The sequence below is a fragment of the Battus philenor genome, unplaced genomic scaffold (genome assembly GCF_028537555.1).
Source record: "Battus philenor isolate CCGP_79_NKW_IND1 unplaced genomic scaffold, ilBatPhil1.0.hap1 SCAF_15, whole genome shotgun sequence".
Classification (NCBI taxonomy): domain Eukaryota; kingdom Metazoa; phylum Arthropoda; class Insecta; order Lepidoptera; family Papilionidae; genus Battus; species Battus philenor.
Window position 1 is genome coordinate 8,095,937 of NW_027181677.1, and position 24,628 is coordinate 8,120,564.

General features: G+C 32.1%; 1 protein-coding gene across 2 annotated transcripts in view; it reads left to right on the forward strand.

Moving 5' to 3' along the window:
• The window catches only part of LOC137918682 (transcription factor hamlet-like), a 123,936-nt gene that overhangs the window by 74,498 nt on the left and 24,810 nt on the right, over positions 1-24,628 (forward strand). For both annotated transcript variants that reach the window (XM_068761558.1, XM_068761559.1), the window contains exon 3: positions 9,115-9,560. In XM_068761558.1, the coding sequence (XP_068617659.1) occupies positions 9,115-9,560 (446 nt within the window). The remainder of the gene's footprint in view (positions 1-9,114; positions 9,561-24,628) is intronic.

The following is a 24,628-nucleotide window of genomic DNA, read 5'->3' on the forward strand; positions in this document are numbered from 1 at the left end:
TGTTGCCGGCCACGGAACACAAATTCAAGTGTAAACTTTCTATACTTACAACAAGTAAATATTCATTTCGGAATTTTTCTTAACAAATATTCATAACGAAATTACTATCTGAAATTTTTGACAAAATATTTTTTTTCAAAACTTGTACAAAATCATTGTATTCGCCAAAATTATACGTAGTTCATTAATCGGTTTATCTTTGAGTAACAAATACTTTTTACCCTTCATCATTTATTTCAGACGATACCAACTACATTAACCGCTCTAGTCTAGAATAGTCTTGTTTTACAGAACTTATATCGCACGGGTGACAAACATTGTAATTTATGTACTTTACGGACTTCACTTCTTACTTTATTTACGCAGAAGCATCCAGCAATAACATTATTTAAAGAATATAAAAAATCTTTTTGTGTACATCTAATATATTTTGAAAAAGTGTAAATTGAAGTATGCGTTGTAAAACAGCGTCTCGTCCGTTGGGCTCCTTTCCTTTGTCGGTCATCCAAGATGGCGGTCGAATCCTGAATTAGCTTCAAGAGCGCCCCCCTGGCGTGCGTGTTCATAAAACGGATCTTGATCTACTTCCTTTACATGTACCAAACAGAAATAAATTTTCTAATGAGAGTATTAATTTTTATTTCAAACCATAATTTATATTTCTCAAGACTGTCTAATTAATTCATTAATAAAATATTTCATTTAGAGAAGCACACCAGAAGCACATGCATTAAAATGTAAAGTTAAAAATTCTATGCACCTGTTTATTTAAGATGTATTCAATATTCAGAATATTTACAAAATGGAACATATACATACGTATATAAATAAATAAATGAAAAATTAATTGAATTGAAAAACAAATAAAGATTAAATAAATATTACGGAAATACCATAAATTGACTCAAAAGAAAAGTTGTAGATGTTAAAAAATAATTTTTTTCCATACGTCTGTTTATTGGTTAAAATTTACTTATATCGATAAACTGACTTATTGAATTTATTAATAGTTTTAAGGCATTTGTGTAAAATATCCATTGTAATTTAATGTTTCTATTAAATTAAAGTTATTGCAGAGCCGTCTCCCAGTTCAGCCTATCAAATAAATTTGTGCGGTCGACGCGAAATTACAAGACATAAATTCTCATACTTGCACTGAATTTAAATTTGCCGCTGGGACGTATAAATGAGAGATATAGAATTGTATAAACAATATTTATTTTATATTAACGATATTATCAACTGGAAGTATATCCGAATACCAGCAGCTAGGTTGTAAAAATTATATTAGACACAAAAATATCTAAACTATATAAATATACACCGAATGAGGTTCTAAATCTTTTGAAAATTCTTCATAGCATCTTCATTATACTTACATAGTACATTTTAAAGATCAACGTCGCTTATTGTATTTGTCGGGCCACACGGCGTAACTTTTAGAGCAAAATGTATTGAAAATTTATCTACTTCGTCTTTAATAATATAGCATAGTAAGATGACAAGTGATAGTAGTGAATGTGAGCAAAGGGAGAATGAACTGAATATTGTTAAAATGAATTATGTTACAAAACATTTTTAATTATGATCCTAAAGTCACTATTAAATAAATTTTTCAAAAAATCATCTTTTAAATTAACTTGAAAAGAATGTGTATGTAGATAATGATTTATGCACTTATACCAAAAAGTTTTTTGTTTAAAAATATTGTGTAGTTCAGTACTTTTTGCACATGAAAATTCATACAAATTATATTTTAGTTATAAATTAAACAGATGCCTATAGAAATATACAAATGGTATTTGGAATTTTTTTTCACATGTACGGGACTATGAAAACTTGAAGAATATTGCATATTCGTGCTGCCTCAATAAACCATAAACACGTTTATTATTCACATTTCAGTTGTTATCTTAACGGGATTGAAAACCTTCACACCCTAACAACGCAATCATAACGACTTGACACAGAGTCGATTTAATACGCGAACTGTGAAATCGATTACGACATCTGTTGGAACGAGAATCGATTATCAGCCGTCATGTCTGTCGCAAATCGATTCTGGTTGTCGCCTTCACGTTTGAAAGTGTTTGTCATAGCCGAGCTGAATTTTAATGGAAAACTGTTTAATTTCAGATGTGAAAACTGTGGTTCTTCTAAACCCCATGACAGAGGTTTCAAAATATAAATAAGACACAGAAATACTATATACAATATCAAGTCTATTATATTTTTTAATACACCTTATATTCAATAAGAAACTAACACAATTTATTTTCCTCGATGAAATAAAAAAATATTTATAATTCCGTAAAATATTTTTATATCGTGTTACGATGGGATATGATTAATATGTTTTGATAATTTTTTAGTTTAACATATTGAATAGATAATGTGTTGAAAAAAGGTATAAATATTTTTATTAATTATATAAGAATGAAGAACATGTTATTGAATTGAAAGGTACCTAACATTCGCTTATGGCCGTAGTAATGTCGTAAGAGATAAAGTTAGATCGGTCATCGAAGCACCTGTCCATCGGTATAAGATCTGTTGGCAGACAAAGACGCAGATAAATTGGAACATCCCATTGGTGCATCGCTCGTGGACCACGCCCTACTCCGGCGGCGGCCAATCGCACTCACTGCCACATCTTGAACGTTATCTAGTTATCTCCCTTCTCACTTGCCATCGTACACGCTATTTTCAGACGCTGAAAACTTATACGATTCTTAACGTCCGTTCATACATATATACAGAAATAAGAGTTTTTGCTTGACTGAGCCTGCTTTATTTTAAGCGTGACGACATACATATTCGTATGTTACAAAGAAATTCAATAAAATTACATTCCATATATGACAAGTATAGGAATGATCGAAACGGTTTTATGTTTACTTAGATTATGATGCTTTTCGTAACTAACGCCTTGTCATTGACTAATTCTTATTGACATTTAATTTCTCGAATTAAAAAAAACAACGTATTCAAAATACTAACTCTGTATTAACTATACAGTTAAAGAACGTAATAGGCAATGATCTTTGTAATCTAAGTATCATTGTTAGCAGTGTTATTCTTTCTAGTAATATTGTTATACAAAGTTAAAGCACGCTTAATTGTTTACAACATTGGACGTTATTTATTGTGTAGCTCTATGTACATTAAAAAGCCTTTGAATTTGTTTGTAGTTATAACATTTCTCATTGCTTATGATAAATGGTTTAAAAGCTTCAAGTTCCAAGATGATGTAGGATAGTTGAATGTGATCCTAGTTTCTATCTAATTGGGTTCTTTTCGAAGTCTCCTTATGACGTACACGAGTGGTCAGTTTTAATGACCACATATGGATAATAATATAAATTGCGAGATAAATGAATAAATGTAGTCGCATTGAAAATATGTCGGTAAGGGTATTTTCAGACGATAACCTTGTATAAAGCGACCCCGAAACGCTTGTGCGAGAGAGAGGGGTGCGGTAAGACAGCGGCGGGGCCGGGCGGCGAGGGGCGGCCCGGGCGAGGGTTATGATTCGGGATTCTAGGGATGCGCCGGCTCTCGCTTGGCTCTCGCTTCCTCTCGCGTTATTCTGGTACCGTTCGTCGCGGCCAGCGCACATATCTACCCAGCACAGCGCACTATCCCGTCGCGATCGCAGACACTCAATGCCGTCACTTCACTCCACATGCACATCACTTTAGACTAAAACTCAAAATCAATTCTATATTCATAATTTTCAAATTCTTACGTGAACTTTAGCGTGCAGTGTTACATTCGAAATTAAGTGGCATGGGGACATTAATTATTTCTTATTGGTAGTACATCTTTTATTTATAAAGTGATTTTGTTAAGCAGCAAGAAACGATTATTCATCAGTGTTGGGAGTACAATAAATATGATGACTATATGCTTTGACTTTGCTTGAAGTAAATTAGGCATTACAATGAAGATGTCTGGTAAGTTTATTAGTGCTCTTAGTTATTTTTCGAGTGTCTTCTGGATAATTAGTACATTTAGTATTTCAAGTAAAAGTCATTGAATAAATGTATTACTACATTTTGTTTATTATACAGATGGGAATAAATTCATTTAAATTGTTTAAATTTTTTATAACTCAAAATGAGTAACATGGCTTGATTTTAATTTATTTTTCAGTTTTTAAATATCGGAACGTGTGTAAAGTGATTTAAAACAATATGTTAATATGTAAGAAAATTTCTGATTATCGCATAAATAAAATAATTTAAAACTTGAAATAATAAAATATTTTAAGAAATAATATATTGAATAAATGTATTTATACCAGTTGTTAAAATATGTTATTAGAGAATAAATAAATCATTTAAAAAAACTTTAAAACTAAATGATTTTTCATTTCAGAGATTATTTTTTTAAATATTAATGATGACTAATATCCCGCTACTTGCAATATAAACTTTGATAATAATATTAGTAAAATATGTTTTTTGGTTAGACTTCTCGTAAATTAACCGTAGTTCAGAGCAATCTCTAAGTTGTAAATCCTTAGCAAACAACACCGTTTTATTTTTTCAACCACTCGAGTGCTATCTTTGATTCTGTTAAGGGTGTGTGAACAACCCGAAACATCTCAAATCTGTGGTTATTGGCGAGGGTTATTTGTCATCTTAATATTACCGAAAAGTGCAATCTTTTGATGGGCACCGCCTAAACTCTACCTTGTTTATAAAACATATTATACACAGCTTAAGTTTTTAGACATTTATTTACATTAGTGATATTTGATAAAATTCAGCGGCCGCCAAATTTTTTTTAATTTTTAAAGAGAATTCCCTTTGTGTCACAATTTTTTTTAACTTTATGGCATGGAATTTTAAAAAAAAACCAACAAGGTAATCATATAATATAAACTAATAAATTGAATTGTTTTTAATTGACGTAGTTATTTTAGTGGTTTGTTGGACATTAATTAATAAGGGATAATAACTATTTTACGCCTATTCATTTTACAGCGTTACTTATATCCGAATTTATTGGATAAAAGAAGTAGTTTACTTACTATTTCGTTGTTTTTAATAGGTTAAAAGGTTAGCTTTATGCCAATAGCGTATTTGTCTACATAAGTACATAACCATTCTTCATATCCGATACGTGTATGTACTTGTAACATATTCTTTAATGTTTATGAATTGTCCGAGTATTAGAAAGTTGCACTTTCTAAGAATACTATAGACGTCAAATGAATACCTAGTCGTAATATGTCGGATGCGGCTTGCTTGTATGCCTGTACGGGTATTTGAATGCAATTGCCATCTTAAAATTGATGTCACTGTAATCTTAACCTTAGCACCTACATTTAAAGATGTGTTTCGTCCGTGACAATGCAAAATATATATGTTTGGTTTGGCAGTTAAGAGTATTTTACGAGTGAACGCAGGCACAGTCGTTGAGTCTTCGGTGACAGAGCGACGCAAACCGTGAATATTATCAGTCGCCGTAGCTAACTCGTGAAATCAGCTTGCCGTAGGGTCCATGGACAAGGAACATTCGAGAATGTTCAGGATTATTCCTATAGATTAAAGTATACAAAAATAAAACTTGCGAATAATACCGAAACGCCTTTGCTGTTTTATTACCAGGGTTTTCAGGCGTCAAAATAATATTAATAAAAATACTGACATAAGCACATTATAATTAATCACCCATACGAGACCACAGTTTTTTTTTCATTCACTTATTTTTTTTATTTTGCATCTATCGGTGTTATTGGTACTCGGCACATCGAAATGAACTTTTGTTCTAATATTATTATTTTGTGATTGTCGTGTATTGACATATAAAGCAATAAGCATAAAATAATTCTGATGTACCAAATCAAATGGCGTGATCACTTTCTTTTTTTGACCAAAATTAAAAATACGTATGGTCACTGGTTGTATAGATGTTAATAATAATTAAAAACAAGTATTTAGCGTTTCTGTCACTCTATACAGTTCTTAGGCCGTAGCATGTTCTTATTTTAAGTCTGCCAAGTTTCTACGGAAACCGGAGATTTAACGACGGCTCGTCCGCATTGTCCGCTCACGCAGCGTGCGCACCAAATGGACCTTGCCATCGCTAATTTGAATTTGAAATTCGAACGCGCTTTTTACGACACCTCGTTTTAGCGTGGCAGCCAGACACATTGACTTTATAATATATGCTTGCGTACAATTAATATTTTTCTTATGATAATTAAAATTCAACTGTGCTATTAACATTATAGTATGTATTTTAGAGTTTCAAGTTGTGTCGTATCAAAACTGCTGTGGGGATTCAGTACTAAAAATGTGTTTCCGCATAGAACTCAGTGGTCTATGCTCTGTATACAGGGTGATTGGTTACAGGTATAAAGCTTGAAAGAGGTGAATGCGTAGCTCACTTATCAGCAAAAATATTTTAGACATTTTTACGAACAACCTGTAAATATATCAATCTGAAATAAGAAATATTACCATTGGAATGCGATAATCCGATAACTTTTAGCAGTATAAAGTCTACAGAGACAGATAGTAAACAATAATTGTTTTTATTAAATAAAATTTTTAAAATGCTATGCTATTATCACGTTATTTACAATACAACATACAATACATACAACAACTATTCCCGATAAACTGGCATAATTAATATTGTTCATTGAGTAATCTGAATTTTCTAAACGTTATATATATTAAATGACAGTTTCATTAAATGATAATGAATGAAATTCAAAGTTTTGTAACAAATCATATACTTGTAGTTAAATTTGGTAATACATTAGTATAAATTAATTCTATTACTACTTATTTGATTGATTTACTATATAATCAAATAAAAACTCAGAACAAAAGCTCTTAATTAAAATTTACATAATTTATAACCACAAAGTTTCCTCATTAAATTTTTGTCTTTTTTATTACCAGTCTTGTAATGTTAGCTTAGACGTCGGCTTCTTGTTATGGAATTTTATCAACTAAAATCCATGTTGTTATTTATAATGAGAAAAGATTATCAGTATTGTATCCGTATTTATTTTTCATAGCCATTTATAAAACCGTTATTAGTGGGAGATAGATAAGGAATTAAGTATTTAGGCAATAACCTTATACAAACTTTGAAGAGGTGAATTTATTGCTCATTTGTCATCTTTTACACCTATTTCCAATCATCCTGCAAATGTAACATTATTGAATATTTTCTATCGAAATACGACAACAAAATAACAGCTGGCAATATAAAATCTATAGGGACAGATAGTGAACAAAATAGTAAAAACTGATTTATTTTAGTAAGTGGTAATCCGACTTATGAAAACGCTTTTTCTTACTTCATTATTTATTTATTTATTGATTACACCCATTACCAATAATTTTGTATAGCAACCTGTATATGATTATGTTATATTACGAGTAGTAAGCAATTTAGATTTATAATATATACATATACATGAAATGTTACTTACTACTATAACCATATCCTTACAATCTGTCATATCTATAATATAACAACTGTTTAATTAATAAAGTTAATAATTTAATTTTGAAAATAAATTATGATTAATGAAAATTTTAATACAGGATTTTTATAATTTTTTTACATTCGAATACAATATTTCTATGTAGTATTTGAAGAGCTCGACCGCGACAGGTGAACCGGCATAGCAACCGAACGTTTAAAAGAACGCAGTTCTTACCAAACTGGATCCACAAAAAGGGATCCTAAAGACACGTTCGCGCACATCCTGCGCATTGTGAATAGGCACTGCACCTTTGTGATGTTAAGCAGTTATCATTCCTCGCTCAGATTGTATTAGGCGGTGATGAAGCGTCTAATTTTATAGCATTTTTTTTCATCGCACGTGCGAAAGACGCACGGACAAGATAGGGGTTGTTTTAACAAGTATATTAGTAGTAATGGGGTGGGTTATGATTTATGGAGCGTCTCTCTCACTTGTGTTTGCTTGGGGGATGCGCTTTATCGGTGACACGCGTTTCGTATAATTCGTAATGAATTTCTTTTATTCAGCTTAAACTGATGCTAATCTTTAAAGTTATCACTTCATATTCAGTTTATTTAAAAATACATAAGAAACGCCTACATATTTTTAAGATATCTGTTGTAGAGCATTCATATGAGGAATAAATAGAATAGTAGAGGAAAGAAAATTATATTTCCAACAGATATGCAATTTTTACTGGCAATGGGTGTACAAAACGGATTGTCAAATGGACCTTGCGATGCAAGATTGTACTGTAGAAGGTTGTTGTTGTATTGTAGAAAGATATCTATCCTAGATGAATAGACGACCTCGTTAAGAATGTCGGAAGACGCTGGATATAAACCACCTTTGGTTTATATCCGGTATAGACATTTTATATCCGGTATAGACATCGATGAGCGAGGCTTATATCCAGCAGTCGACCTTCGACTGCGGTGATGGTGATGATGATAGTCACGGATATATTAAAATCTTTCACACGATAATGCTTGAAGGCGTTATATAGTTAAATGCCCACTAAATTTATTCTTTTTAGAAAGTTTAGCAGCTGCCAAGACATTCCTTGTTGTTCTGTATGTTGACTAAGTCACAGATAGAAATAACGCATGTGTTGTCGATCCATTTAAGTATAAATATAAATTTCTGACCGTCAATTCAAACTCATATAAGAATATGTTAAATAAGAAAGCCCAATTTACATGAAAATTTTTAATACATCGTTTAATTTAAATCTGAGTAAATGTCGTCTGAACGTAAAATTTCATAATAAATAATTATCGTCGGAACCTCTCGATTCAAATAATTCACATTGGATTTGCATTTCGGAGGGATGCTCTCCGCGCCAAGAGACAAGCGGAAACGCTTTGTGGCGAGCGGAAATCAGACATAATGCGAGCACCATCTTGCATTCCATCATTTTATTTTTGTCTGAAAAATAAATCGGACAGGTTCACATGCGTTGGTAGGTCTATACGCCGATGAACTTTGTTCTAGTTATACCTTTAACATAAAGGAATTTAAAATTATTTAATTGTCACTATATTCAAGAAACAAAGTGCATAAATAAAAAAAAATAATTAATTTTAAAGACTATAATTATTTTTTTTTCTTTACAGCTGCAGACAGCCAGGAATCTGGCAGTCCACCCCCAAGCCCTACTGACTCTGCTGCCTCAGAATCAGCGCCCACCTTAGTTCACATAAAACAGGAGACGATGGCACCGGGTACAGATATCAAGGATTACTACGGCTCGTTGGACTTCGGCCTAGCCGATACTTATTTACCGCAAAATTTTGCCGATTATGGTCGAAATTATCTAAATAGACCTCTAGATTTGCCCAATCAAAGGTTTCTTGATACGGGCAAGAGCCCTGAAGACAAAGACGAGGATTCCAAAGAAGACGCTGAACTCGATTCTAGTTCTGAACTCAACCTGCCGAATGAGTTAATGTTAAAAGGAGGCGGTATATACGCCAGAACAAATATACCAATCGGTACAAAGTACGGACCATTCAACGGCAAGTGGGAGACGCAACCTCTGGACAGAAGATATGCTTGGGAGGTGAGTTTTTTTTATTTTCCAATTACACAAAACACTTCATTTGTTTTTTGAGTTTGTATCGGCCACTCGTCCGTCTAAAAGTTAAGTGTTTTAACGGTGTGGTGAAATAAGGACGGAGCAGACTTGTTAATAAATAACGCTCGAAAACTGTTGTTAACGGTAAATGTCAAGCAAAAGCAGTAAACTGTGGGTTTTATTGAATCCCTTAAGTAGCTCTGTTCTTTCGTTGTGTCTTTTTTTGAGCAAAGAACGACAAGAATCCTTTTCTTTTTTTAAATAATTTCCTTGATCGTTTGTTTACGAAAGTGATGATGAATTTAAAGAAATGAAACACTCTTATAATTTCTATGTAAAAAGCATTGATGTGAGAAATTTGTACGAGTCCATATTTTAATTTAACATCACTAAATTAATCCCTCGAATTTCGCAAACGAAAAAAATTGTAAAACATATTCAAAGAGCAAATGCACTTTTAAAATCGCGAAGGGCGTTGCGCAGTTATCTGTCCAAAGGAAGCGGAAGTCAATTGTTGTATTCGGCTTCGGGATCACGCTAAAACAGATAGTTAGAAGTATTGAATTACTTGCAAATATAAAGCAATTGTCGATCATTTGAGGCAACATACAACACAACGGAGATATTTTATTGTAAAAGATCAGACGGCCGCTTTTATTTTTTAAACCTCTTTTTTATATATGAATTGGTCTAGCTAAAATAAACGAAAATATTTTTTTTAATGTTTAATTTGCATTCTTTCTTTGAAAACGTAGTAAACGAATGTTGAACGTTTTTGTTATTACTGATTAATCTTAGTGACCAACATTTATGCTGAAATTTCGAGACTTGCTTAAATTATATATATTAATGAAAGAATGACTCATTAATGTTTCTGTCTTTATATTTCTGGAGCATTAATAAGTAGAAATCGCTATTTCTAAGAAAATCTAAAATTAAAAATACAGTTCTCCTTAAAAGAATGTACAGTGATAGTATTTAATTATTTAATTTTAAAAACAGAAATGTAATAATAAAAGATATTTTCTCTCCTGATATGAGTATACATGTTTTGCTACAGTCCTGTCCTTTGTTTATAACACTGGTGCTAGTAAAATCACTGGACGGATATATATGATTTTGACATGTTGATTTGATATTATACAGGAAATTATTTAAGATAATCTCATGTAGTATCTCACTGTTATTAGTAGGTTGTGTAATTAATAATGGAGTAAATGTTTATGTCGTTTTTTAATATGTATAATGATTATCGCATACAATTCCAATTAAGACGAGTTTATTATCGTAATTTTTATTTAATTTTATAATTTATAAAATTCCTATATTAATATTAAGTTAAAGACTTGTCTTATATAACTGAAATAGAATGTTGACATACACTTATAGAATGGTACAAAAGACCGGACGTGTACCGAGCTCGCAAAATAGAGTCGTGAGATGAGCAAGCACCTATCAAATGGCAGGATCCGAGACAGATAATACGCGGTCGCGACGTGGGTGTTGTGTTGCAGTCAAACCGCGCCATTGTCCCAGTACGAAGCGGCACTTGGTTCCGCTCGTTGAACCGCTCCATGGGTTTATTTAGACGTTCATAATTTGACAATTATACGCGAGCTTAATACATCGTTTACGGAAATTCTTTTCTTATTTTTTGTACAGCAGTGTATATCTAAAGCGATTTAGGAAATAATACAGAGATGAGTTATTAGTTATACTCGTAGCAGCTTCATACATTTGAATGAGATAATTAAAAACTTGTGAATAATCAATATATCGATCTCATCAATATAAATATATGCTAATTTTTGCATTACAAAAATGAAATAAGATTTTTATCTGTACAATGCACAATTTTCTGTGCAACGTAATTTTAAAAGGGTGAATCTATAGCTCATTTGTCAATACAAAGCTTTAATGCCGTTTCCAAATATTCTGTGTAAAATGATCACTCTGAAATTTATTTTGAATGCGACCGGCCATTGACTTCTGACAGTACAAAGTCTGTAGAATAATTAATATTTATTATTAATGTCTAGTTATCCGAATATTGATAAGGCTTTTTCTTACACCCTTTGTTCATTTTATCATTGCTTTATTTATTACTTTTTAAATCTTTGACTTGTGGACAGGATGACCATTGATTGATAGCAAATGAGCTACATATGTTTAAAGCTTTTACACTTAAAGTCAAGGCTTAGGTATACGTAATTTGTTTTTGCATCTGCTTGTCTATTATATATGTATTAACAGTGAGAACGTCATACTTTCTTAGAAAATCGTGGACATCCAATACATTCTTAGAAATTGTACCGTAAAGTATATTACTCATTGTGCAGCGAATCTATTAGTGCGATAAATGTGCGTGATTCGAGTGTAAAAATGCCAATTTAGGGAACGTCATTATACCGCAAAGTTGAAACGCTGACCGAGCCGATTCCGCGCGGTTAAGCGAAAGGACTCTTTGATGTCTTTGCCAGTTCGCTGCCCAAACGATACTGCAAACGATTGATTATTATAACGATAGTTTTTTTTTTGTTAACTGTTTAATGGTGATGTATCGCAAAAATTGAATTTAGGTTGCTACTAGTCAATGCAATGCCTATGAGGCATTAAGTCCGACATTAGTGAATAAATAAAGTTGAATAAGAAGAGAGTTTTTAATTTATGTTTGTTTATAATATTTGATGAGAGTTGCTAGACGTTACAAATATCATGGGAGTGAACCAGGACGACACAATGAGCCACAATCCAATTTCCAAAATTATCAAAAACGATTCTCGCAGAATTTCCATCAATTGAATAATCTCACAATTCTACGTAAACGAAAGGGGTTCCGGGCATTGTGGACGACGTCGTGGCGTTATTATCTAACCACCGTTTCACAAATTTTGATATCTTCATAAAGATCTTACGAAAAAAATATATCCGGGTAATCACTGAGTTTTTTATATGAACATCCCATGTCAAAGTGCAATGAAAGGTTCCCGTCGAATAAACCTTAATTTAAACTTGAGGCGTGACCCCCGTCAACAATTTTTTTTACACAGACATTTACACTTTTTTAATGAAAAAAATATGGCAACGGTTAATCTGACAAAGAGAGATGTCACCGGATTCTTATTTTATTGTAAAAACTTGATTGGCTACATTTTAAGAAATAATTCACGAAATATCTTGAAACGTATTTCCTCAATGTTTCAATAAGTGGTTTATTGAATTTAAAATTTTCTCACAAGTTTCCTACTTAAAAATAGTACAATGTACTATTTATTATATATTTAATACAATCATGCGAATATCATTATTCGTTTCATATCTCTACGCATATATTGAAGATTTTAAATGAAGGTAAAAATTATATCATACAGAAATTTATTTCAAATCTTGCCTAATTATTTATCATTGCCGGGATGAATTACTTATGAGATAAACCGGTTCCGAACGTGTGTGTCAATCATTATTATACATAATTTCATAAATGTTCCTTCACGGGGTGCATCTGTCACAATCGATGTGAAATTGACAAGTAATGGATCCCACTAATTATAATAGGAATTTTAGCCGTTGCGAATGTAAAAATTTCATTTACAATTCGATTAATGTTTGCTTTAGACCTGACAATGGGAATTGGTTATGAATTCATAATGGAACATTGTTTATTTTTCGCAAGCGAGAAGCGACGAACCTGAATAATGTGCTTGTGATGCGAGTTCATCTGTTATTCATATAACGGTCAGTAGTCATTTTTAAATATTACATTTTAATTTTGAAATTTCAATGAATTAACAATTTTTAAGCGCCCTCGCAGAAGCTTTAGGTCGATGCACTGCTGTCACAATATCTGTCATATCGGCGTGACATCCTTTCAGTTCTGGCCACCCCCTTCGGAAAAGGATTAGCCATCGCGTTGCCCCATTACATCTTCATTACGGTAGGCGGCTGACATTCCCCACGTATTGTTGCATTTGTTGTAAAAAATATTATTGTTATTATATTTATTGCCAGCATTGATAATATTTATACGATCCGCGTATGATCTCTTGTTACAAAGGACGTACAGATGTGATGTGCCGACGGATTTCAAATACAATGCGGCCGAAATACATCTGTTTTTCATTGAACTGATAACGTGTTAATTTACTTTATTGTCTTTCTTTTTTTTCAATCAATTTGTTTAGTTAACACATTTGTTATATCTAAAATTTTGTTTGAAAATATTCAATACTCCGACACTTAAAAAAATTCAGCAACGTTATTGAATGACAAATGAGTAAATTATTTATATTATATTTTATTACAGTAATTAGTTTCATAATCACATATAGCAAGAATTATTCACACAAAAATTATCTTTTGGCCTATTCTTATTTATTCAACAATTGAAGTTTAGATACAATCTGATGCCTCATTGAATACGTCTGTCATTTCACACCTGGTGCATTATTGAAAATATTTATATTTTTACTAATTCAAGATTTAAAATTTTATTTTGTAAATTGTTGTTATTGAAATTGTTATATTTGGCTTTTGGAATATATATATATATATATATATATATATATATGTATATATATATATATTCCAAAAGCCAAATACCATTTTTATCGTAAATACAAATACATCAATATTTATTATTCCTCTATCCAATATTTATTATTACCTTCATTTTGATTACGTTTGTAATTATTGTAAGTTAATCATAAAAACATTAATTTAAGTCAAATCGCGAAAAGTTGTGACTCAACCACTTGATCGTCCTTGATTTATCGTTAAAATAACCCAAAGAATAATGTTTTATTCCCTCACCGGCAGCGTCTACCCCAAACGAGTGTCTATCTAAACATTTTTGTTATTATTAACAACAGAGCACTTATCTGTTAATCTTATACTGTTACACAATAGCAGCTAATCTCGAGGCGCGATAGAAATTTATCTCCGTAGCGGCAAATCATTGTCACTTCGAGACGGCGCGACCCCTCGATATGCTTGTTTGCGAAACGCGGTGTGATTTTAGGGAATTTTCTGTCTTAGCGTATTCGTAAAATATCAGACATTTATTGAGGACAAAAATATAACATAATTCATGATTTTAATTTTTTAAAAAATAAATATTTTATCCCCTACCAGACTTGCGTGACCGGCATTGCGTTTTGCATTCATTTTTAAATTCATAAAATTCGTTTTTCATAAAGATTATCACACAAAAAAAATATTCCATCCGAGTTTTATTATATGAACTTTGTTTGAAATTATGCATTTTTTATGGATACCTCTGCGGATGGAATTTCGAAAAATACGTACTTAGGTAAATTTTACTCGGCAAAAGGCATATTTCTATTAAATTTAAAGTCTATAAATCTTATTGTTTTAATGTTATGAGGCAGTACAAAGGTGGAAAATTCTTTATACATAGATTATTTTAAAAATATATTTCACTGACAAAATGAAAACATATACAAAAAGTTTTTTTATGAGTTTGTTAATAACTTTTTTGAGATTTACAAAACAAATGTCATTGTTTACCATAGATTTCAACCCATACGTTTGACAAAGAACACTTATATAGTACCTGTTAAACACAGGTATAATTCTATCTTGATTGTAAATATATTTAAAATTTACTCACGCTTCGGCCCTTCGCATCTTCTTATTTTCATGGATATTTCTCTCGACAAATTCCTGTTCGCAAAAACAGCGCGGGCGTGCATTGTGGGGCAATATTTCATCTGAGCTGGCCAGAACAATAATAGCTCGTGGAGTTGCAGCCACGGCACGTTCGCGCCACAATGTTGGATCGCTACCACTATCGTCTGACCCTCGTGTGTACGAAGCGATATCAATAATTTTAAACAAGACTTAGTTTGCGAAAGGAGCAAAAGGTCTTCGTTAACTGGGCGGTTGAACACCATCGCCAGCATCCGTGTAGACAAAATAACGAAATACCCCGAAAGCAATGCGATATATGCGTTGGTTATTGGGTTAGGTTAAGACTTGTTTACACTGGGCGCTCGGCAGAGGTAATTGTTGATGCGTCTGACGCCAAGTGGCCAACTTCGACGCTACCGTGTTTTGAATTCTATTTAAACCCGTTTTACGCAACTAACTTGGAGATATAAACAGAAAAAAAAACTTTGCGCCAAAAACATTACTTATTTATAAAATATATTTTCCATTGTTCCATGCTTATTATGTCTTTGTCACACTAACGTTCTTATGTCATTCGTAGTACTCATAAATGGATAGTAAAAATTTGTGAACTTTACTCTGCGTCCTGATCTGGTCTGCCTAAGTTCTTTATTTCCTCTTTCGTCTTCCTGGGTGAGAGTTTTGCTTTCTTGTAATGTTTATGCCGGCTTCAGGCGATCTATGGATTCAGTGGTGGTCTTTCCATTCATAATATAACAACTATAATAATATTTATTATTATTTAGAAGCTCTAATAAATAGTATTATATTTATTTTAAAGATGTAATTATCGCCATTTTAACAAAGAACTTCTCTCATAAATTCCTAATAGGACCAGTTGAGAGCAACCTGCAGTCAGCGTCATCCGACGATCTTAGCAAGATCGTCTGTCTATGTCGCACGTGTGCGTCCATCGTTGCACTTGCCGGCCCGTGGTCTCCACTCTACAACTATAAGGCTTTAGACACCATTTACTCTATGTGTTCTATATGGCTGGCCCACTCCCGCTTAAACGTGTCAATTCGCTGAATTATGCAGGTTACTTTCGTATGTCTTTTCATATGATCTCGTAGAGAATTCCTGACGATAAAGCGTTTATGGCTCGTTGAATTTGCCAATGGCCTATAAGGCATCGCTGCTAACATACATACATGATCACAAAATATATTTATTTTATTAAAAAATACTAGGTCGTTCAATTAAAATTAGTAGTTAACATGTTATGCTGACGTTTAAATACGATGAAGAATTTAAAGTGCTAAAGTAATACGGCTGTTGTCAAATCAAGAAACTAGTAGTAAACAGTGAAAGTTTTACGATCCCATGCTCCACATTCGGTAGTAAAAAATGGGTGCAATGATAGCCGAAAAAATAGTGACAAAAATAACCAAATAATTCCGGAACCCACCAATTGTCACCGTGACGGAGCGGTCGGTGTCTTTGTCAGCTATTGACGAGTTTTTTTCCCGCATGTAATCCTCCGGTTAATCCGTTTTAACGCATCCAGATGTGAGCGCGCATGTAACCGAGAGATTTCGCGTTGAATCATCGAAATCGAATCGTTTTTCAATGTATTCTATTTTTAAAAGAATAATTAATTATCTATTGGTATTTTAGCAACATTAAAATAACAAGAGTGTGCTTAACAATAACGTTTTTTCAGGCGAGTTTGTTGAGGTAATTGCAAGATTAGATATAGTCTACAATCTATGGGGCAAGTCTTGTGGCTAGAATAATGATGATGATGTTTTTTTTTCTCAGTTGTACTATTATTTAATTGCAATATATTCTGCTCACTGTTAATAGGATTCCCTTTAACAAGTAAGGTCTACGCTTTATGCTGCATATTTATTTGGCCCCTCGGAAGCGTTAGATTCCTCTTTTAAAAAGTGCTTTATTTACTGAAACAACTAAGCAAAAAAAAATATCTTCACACGAAGTACGTACTGAAAAGACGTGAACAATCCGTCTGAAATTGCAAACGATTATTTTCCTATAGTAAATAATTACTCGTCAAGTGTGTTTCAACGATAAATCGTCATTATTTATTTATATTTGTATTATTTTATATTGGTAAAGGATCTTTTTATAAGGGCATTTGTGAACGACGTACGGAGAACATATATCTTACCATTTTTTCTTTAAAAATCTATTTATTTTGACAGATACATATTTTATTAAATTTGTACAATTAATATACAGACATAAGTTAGGATGTATAGTTTTATAAATTATTTTCACAAATAAAAAGTTCAATGAATCACTTGTACTTATTTTTCACAACATTTAGGTTTAAAATAATAATTTAAAGTATAGTTATTATTTAAAAAAATACACTACATATAAAATAAGATCATATATTAATGAAATTCATTACTTAACTAAAATACTTTTTATTTAACCTTTTGACTTGTGTAGGTTTTTCCTAAAAGTAGGGCACAATTTTATTTGAGAGAGTGGCTGGCTATATGTCGTGTTTAATTTGGAATTATATGTCGACTGTATTATTTAGTCTATGAAATTTGACAAATTAAGGTGCCTGTCAGTTAATGTGTAACACGTAACAGTTTTTATATCGCACCTTCCACTTATATCTCACTTATCTGCTTAATATATATAAAGCAGTACATATTATATATTGGTGAAGTCATTTCTAAGTTAATTATAAGACTACTAAGTTTTTATTAAGTTTTAATTAAAGACTATAGAGTTTATAGTTTTTTTTTTCAATTTAATCATAGATGTTTATGGTTAATAAATTATATAAAAATATATATTACAATAAATAACTAATTTCATGAACTATATATTTTAGGGTCATTAATGACTTGTAGAACTTATAAGATATTTGAAGTACTCGTACAAAAGAAAACTCATGGTTGTCTATAAAGTCCGTATTCTGCGAACCAAAAATGCCATGTTTGCTTTGTCGTACTAAACCAGACTAATATTAGGTACCAGAGGTTACCAGTCAATATAAGGAATTATAACTTTAGAAATTTCAGTTGAAAGGGTCGAAAGAAGCTATGAACACTGCGTAATATTTGATAATAGACGGTCAAAATACATATGTCACGTAGCTATCCCTAATTGTGTTTCAAACAAAAGCAACCACGACCAGTATTGGCGTGGTTTTCACCGATGACGGAACAAACGATTGTGTTTCTTTGTATTTATCAATAGCGCTCCGTTAATGCTAGATCAATAGGGCATCGCATTCTAACGCCCACAGATTTTAGAACTTCGATCATGGCTCTTGTTAAAACACATTGAACATCTTTATAGTGACAGACATAAGGTTCTTATTATTATGGTTTATTGATTTTTTTGCGCAATGATACCGAGTTCGTGGATATGTTGTCGCGTCAGGAATTAGGTCGTTTTGTCTCCGCTTAATGGTCGGAACGTGACCGTACAGCGGTAAACTAATTTCTCGTTAATTTGTTCAGGATACTCTGACGGTGATGTACGGTGTGATCCTTTTCAAAATTCGCAGTAATTTATGGTCGTGTTTTGACTGTCACTGGCCGCCGAGAATGGTGTGTCAAAAGAAAAAAAGATAAAATCATGGCAGTAATAAAAATTCTCTTTGTAAAAGTGAGGTTGATTTTCCGCGGACAGCACCGGAAGTAATAGTTTTCCAGGCCTGATAAACAAAGACAAGCGAAGGAAACGTCCCTCCAAGAACATGCGTTGAAATGTGTGTAAGATGTATGGAAAAAATGTTAAGGGGCCGCCTTTTTCCGTGTTTTTTTAAAGGCAGCAAAGCGGAAATTTTTCGAAGTAGTCTGACGGAAATGTTTGTTAAAGTCATTTGTTAAGGTAATTAGGTGGGGCTTTGTAAGGATCTTGTCTAAATTCTTTAGTTGCAAACAAAAAACTTGAATGTAGAAAATTCCATACGTGACGCAATTTGCTTATAAAAATTTAAAACGGTTTATGGAATATTATATAAATTATAGAATATTATTTTTCGTGATGTTACGTAAACATAAAACTATAAAACATTATATCAACGTTCATTTTCACAAAAGGTTTCCTTCAAAGGAAAATTGGCATATATCATTGGTATATATACAGAATTTAGGTCTTTTCTACATAGGAATATATATCTACGGGATCCAATTTGGCGCAGCGTGCGGGCACGGGTAAATAAGCGCGCACACAAATTGTTATCTTGTGAAACGAGACGTGTGATGCGCGCAACGACGCGTGATTGCTGCTACCGCGGTAGGAAACGCTCTTCAGTTCCGACCAGTGCTGTCGAATTGTCGAAATTGTATAAACTATCGATGTTTAATTTAAATAGAACTTTATTTTAATTTTTTCTACCATAAAGTGACTTTACACGGTGTTGACGTGATATTCCTATATATTAGATATTATTACTTCGCCGCATCCATAACAATTTGAAAATTAAAATCTAGTATATTGAAATATTAGGGGGACCGGAAAATAATGTCGTTTCTGCGCATGTCAATATTTGATTGTCATTTGGTAATTCATTACGTATTTGAAAGACGTTGTATACTAAATGGCAAAAGGTTGTTGATTACGAAGGTGAACATATCGTTGATTAGAAATAAGAACTTGTTAAAATGTAGTCGTGGGATTCTTACTTAAGAAAACATCTTTACTTTCCGGTCCCCCTAATATAATAATATAATATTAAAGCTTTAATTAAATTTTAATTTTTAAAATAGTTATTCTCATTGGCATAGTTTTTATAATTAGGGCTCTTTTCAAGCTTAAACACCTAATTTTTAGGAAAATTTTAAATAGAATATTAAAATTAATAGTCAAATGTCTTGTTAAACAAAATTTTCAGAAATCGTTTGTTTATTTCCTACAATTATTTTTCTCATTTTCGTCGTTCATGTGCAAATAAATAGTTGAAATAAATAGTATCGAAAAATAGTGAAACACAAACATCATTTCCCATGTAAACCATTCAATGCTTTTCAATACCACTCCCTTCTAAAAACAGCACGATATACATAAAAATATTAAAAAGGCGTGGATATTCTTGTCAATCAATTAATTTCTCAACTCCAGCAGTGTACGAAATAGAAAAGGCATGTATACAATACAAATTACCTCTGCAGGGTATTTAATACCATGTGTAAGAAAATCCCCGATTTTAACTTCTTACTGGTTTTAGAGTCTAAGTAGTTTGTAATTTTTAGGTATTAATAATATATGAATAAATAAATATAATTATATACAATTGATGCAATAAAATAAAATTTATCGATAACAATTCCGAGAGCCAAATACGGGTGCGTCACTAAAATTTATGAAATGTAATTTTCCAGTGCGAACGAGTCGCGAACATTTGTAGCTTTTCCGAGTATTCCGGGAAATTGCGATCTCCGTGCCGAGCGAAAATATGAGATCTGCCGCAGTACGTTTAAATTACAGCTGCGGTTTTTATAATAATCTGCGGCGGTCGTTTTGTAAGCCGGATGATTAACGGTTCAACTTTCTTTTTTTTAGTATGACAATATTTTTTATATGCCAAGTATATACCCAGCTAGAATATTTGCAGAGCTAATATTACGTAAAATAAATTTACGTAATATTGAGATGTTCTTAAAACATTATTTTGTTAATGTTGACACGTCTAATTTGGGAATACAGTCTACATATATTAATTATATCTACTCATTGTAATTTACACAATTACGTCAGGATTTGAAACAAATCTGTAAAAGCTGTCTTCAAGTTTTTTTATATCACTTCTTACACATTTTCAAGGTGGACAGGCAACTTTGTTGAGGTCAACGGACGATGTCGGATCTATGCTGTTAATGACCAGTTTTATTGAAAATCTATGGGGGAGGCTTGTTTACCACAGTGGAACGTACGGCAGAAATGCTGGCGATACCTTCAGTTCTTAACACTAAATGACACGAAATTATTCGAATACATAAGCTGGTTCATATAGTAAAGCAACCATTATCGAATGAAAAAGCGTTTTTGACGATGGACGCAGTTAGCTTTATTATTTTTGGAGCTGAAGAGTATGTGTTAACCAGAGTCATGTTATCAAAGTGTTCTATAAAAGCTAAACTGTGTTTTAACTTGCAGTGCCGCCAGTTAGTTGCAGGCCTAACCTCTGAAAAGAAACAAATTTCCCTATTAAATAAAGTAATTCGTTGGAAAATAACGCGAATTGTCTAGTAATATGTTCCACGAACCATCGATATTTGTCGGGGACAAGCCAGAAATCATATTTCATGGTGGGTGGGGTTGGCTGCCCCACCCGTGCAACTGTAACAAGTGTCCGGGCAATTCGCATCCTTGACCGGGCACCGTTCATCGATGACTGATGGCTTACAGATGCCGCCGGCACTCGCCAACTCATCGCCCGTGTACTACGCTAGGGTTGCCAATATATCCGTCGCGAGCCCAATCGCTGTGGCGATATTAAACCGTGTAAATATTGAAGAAGTGGATAAACTTAAAGACAGTAGTTTTTAATTCTCATTCTCATTTCAGTTTAGTTTTTTAAATAACTTGTATATTTACAATAAAGTAAAGAATTCTAAATGAATGTATAAATAAAACGGATACCAGTTTCTTTGAGATTTAAAATAAAGTACTATATTTTTTTTATACGCATAAAAATAGGAAATAACTTGTGCTTTTCTATGGTGTTATAAAAAGCTTTGCAAAGCTGAGTAATAGGAGTTGTGTGAATGGCCGTCAAAGGAAGTTACTGCGGCGACATATTAACCAAAAAACATTTATTCCTGTTCAAAGATTACCTACCAAATTACTGCAATTATCAAATGTACTATCTAAAATTTTGCAATATTGTATCAAATAAGATTGTGATTTTTAAATTAAAGTACAACAACATTAATTTCGTTAATTTGTCGTTTTTTTTATTTTTAATCTTTAAGCTCACTTTTTGGTTGATTGTAAATAAAATTTGAAATTTTGTCCATAATGGTAATTAGTTTTAATGTGCAATTAATAATTGTGAATTTTTTTATTTAAATAAATAGATTAGATGTACATATTAAAATGTTGTCAGCCCTGCGCAAGACTAGGCACCCGATTTAAGATAATTATCTTTTTTACTGAACGCACCCGACGTAGTTTTAATAACGTGATAAATGCTCCGGAAAGGCTTGTCGCTGACGCGTAAGGAGGGCTTCCAAACTCTCGCTTTGATTAATCCATACTTGTTACGTTACTTCTATTGTGCAACAGATGCTTTTTATTTTATTTTTCGTTGGATTTTTCTTAACTGATCTTTCTTTCGCTTTAACATTCCTACAGGAATCAGAATTAATATTGCAGCTAATATTTTATTAGTTTACGTAATTACGATAGTTTTATTTGACCTTATATATTTCTAGTATTACCTCTTTTTTTTCAATCAGTTTAATATAATAATTTTAATTAAAGGATTTTTATGCAATATAAAAAAATGATGTACTGTAAAATGATAAATGATGTTTAAATGTAATAAAAAACCGGTAAACTGGTAATGTATTACCAGTTTACCAGTTTTTTATGAGGTTATATGTGTAAGAAAATCATTAAGTAATTCTAAATTTAAATATTTATCGGAAGAAATGCCCTGGTACTTGTAATAAATGTAATTCAGGAATAAAATGAATGTCGATACATGTTTATAGTTTTATTATTACAAAGGTGGAAGGAACAAGTATTTTGTTCAGGTATATATCAAGTTTATTACGTCAATTTTGAGGTAAATTACACACGCCGAACCCTCTATCAGTAGAGTACACATCTTCATTAAATACTGCTCGTTATTGACTATCATGACTCAATCGATTGTAAGCAAAAGGGAGTTTTAAGTGTCTGTTACAAAATTATAGGTTAGTCCGCCCCACGGTTGAATAATTCTCCTCGATCGCATTAAACCCCGTTGTTTTAGGCACCATCGTAAAAATTGGGTAAGGGTAGTTTTATTTCTTATTTCTGCGATAGTTTTGGTTAGAAAATAACGTTGCTTTTGCTTTACTTACGGATGTTAGATAATTTTTTTTTAAATACTAGTTTAGTTAACTGTCATTCCTTGTCTGTGATTCGTCTTTTTTTCGATTACGATATTTAAAAAGTGATCGCTAAATTTAGTGTAATTACTGAAACCGCATATACTGTTAGCTTGGTTAATTTAAACTTTAGAAAAATTGCACCATTTTTTTTTACTCAAAAAAAACTACATTTTATATTAAACATCCACATTCCTAGTACCCCGAAACACATTCGTGATGCTGCTTATTGAACTGGATACTTCTTTGCGTACTTCTTTGCGCCCTATAATGAAAGCCCATAATAATCACCTCTTTGATATGGACCACTTTTTTACAACCTTAAACAATTGAGTAAGCACTGTCTTCTAAAAAAAATTGTCTGCGCTTTAATATTGGGCTTTATATATAAATAATAAAAAAATGCAATTCTTATGTATGTATAACATTGTTACTGATCAGTTTTTATATATCGCTTCGATTACATCTATTTATATGAAAAAAATTAAATAAAGTAACCTTGTAGTACTAAATAGTATTTTGATATAAAGTCCTCATATTTTATAAGAAATTGTCCTGCTATCGCTCTAAATTTACTTAATCAACAAGCAAATATGTTAGTGTCGATTGCGATGTGATTAAGAGTGCAATAATAATTTTCTGCAAGAAGCGCTCATAGATTCTTATGGGCGCTTGTTGACGAAGATTGGTTCGTGTACGCATTGCCAGCAACTGCAGCTGCCGTCATTTTCACACATGCATTACTTTTACAAGTACACAATTTCTCCTAACTCTCAATTCCTTGAATATAAACTTGGAATAAATACAGTTGTATAGATTAGTGAGTAAAATGGACGTACTTCAAACTGTTTCCTATACGAAAATCTCATAAATTTATTGTGAATTCTTCTCAGCATGAGAGTAAATAAAGTGCGTATTTTAATAATTTAATTTGTCTAATCCGATTAATATAGGTTTTATGTAGAAATATCGAGTAACAAGTTTTGAAAAAGTTGTAAATAATGAAATGATCTTCTACCCTTACTACAAAAGTGATTAATACCCCTAACACTTACAATGAAAATTAAATTATCATGGGGGCTAGAATGATAAATGGTCAAGCTGTGACGACCCCGCTGTATCTTGACGTGTACTAATAGCGCCATCTATTGCCAACCACCGCTGTCCTCTGTTTAAATATAATCCTAATAGGATTCGTTAGATGACACTGTAAAAGAAATTTGTTTTAACATTTTTATACAAACATTTAAAACTTTAGGAAAAATAGCAGATGAAAATAATGTCTTAAAATATTTGAATGTTTATAAAATTTTGTCCAAAAAAAAGTTACTA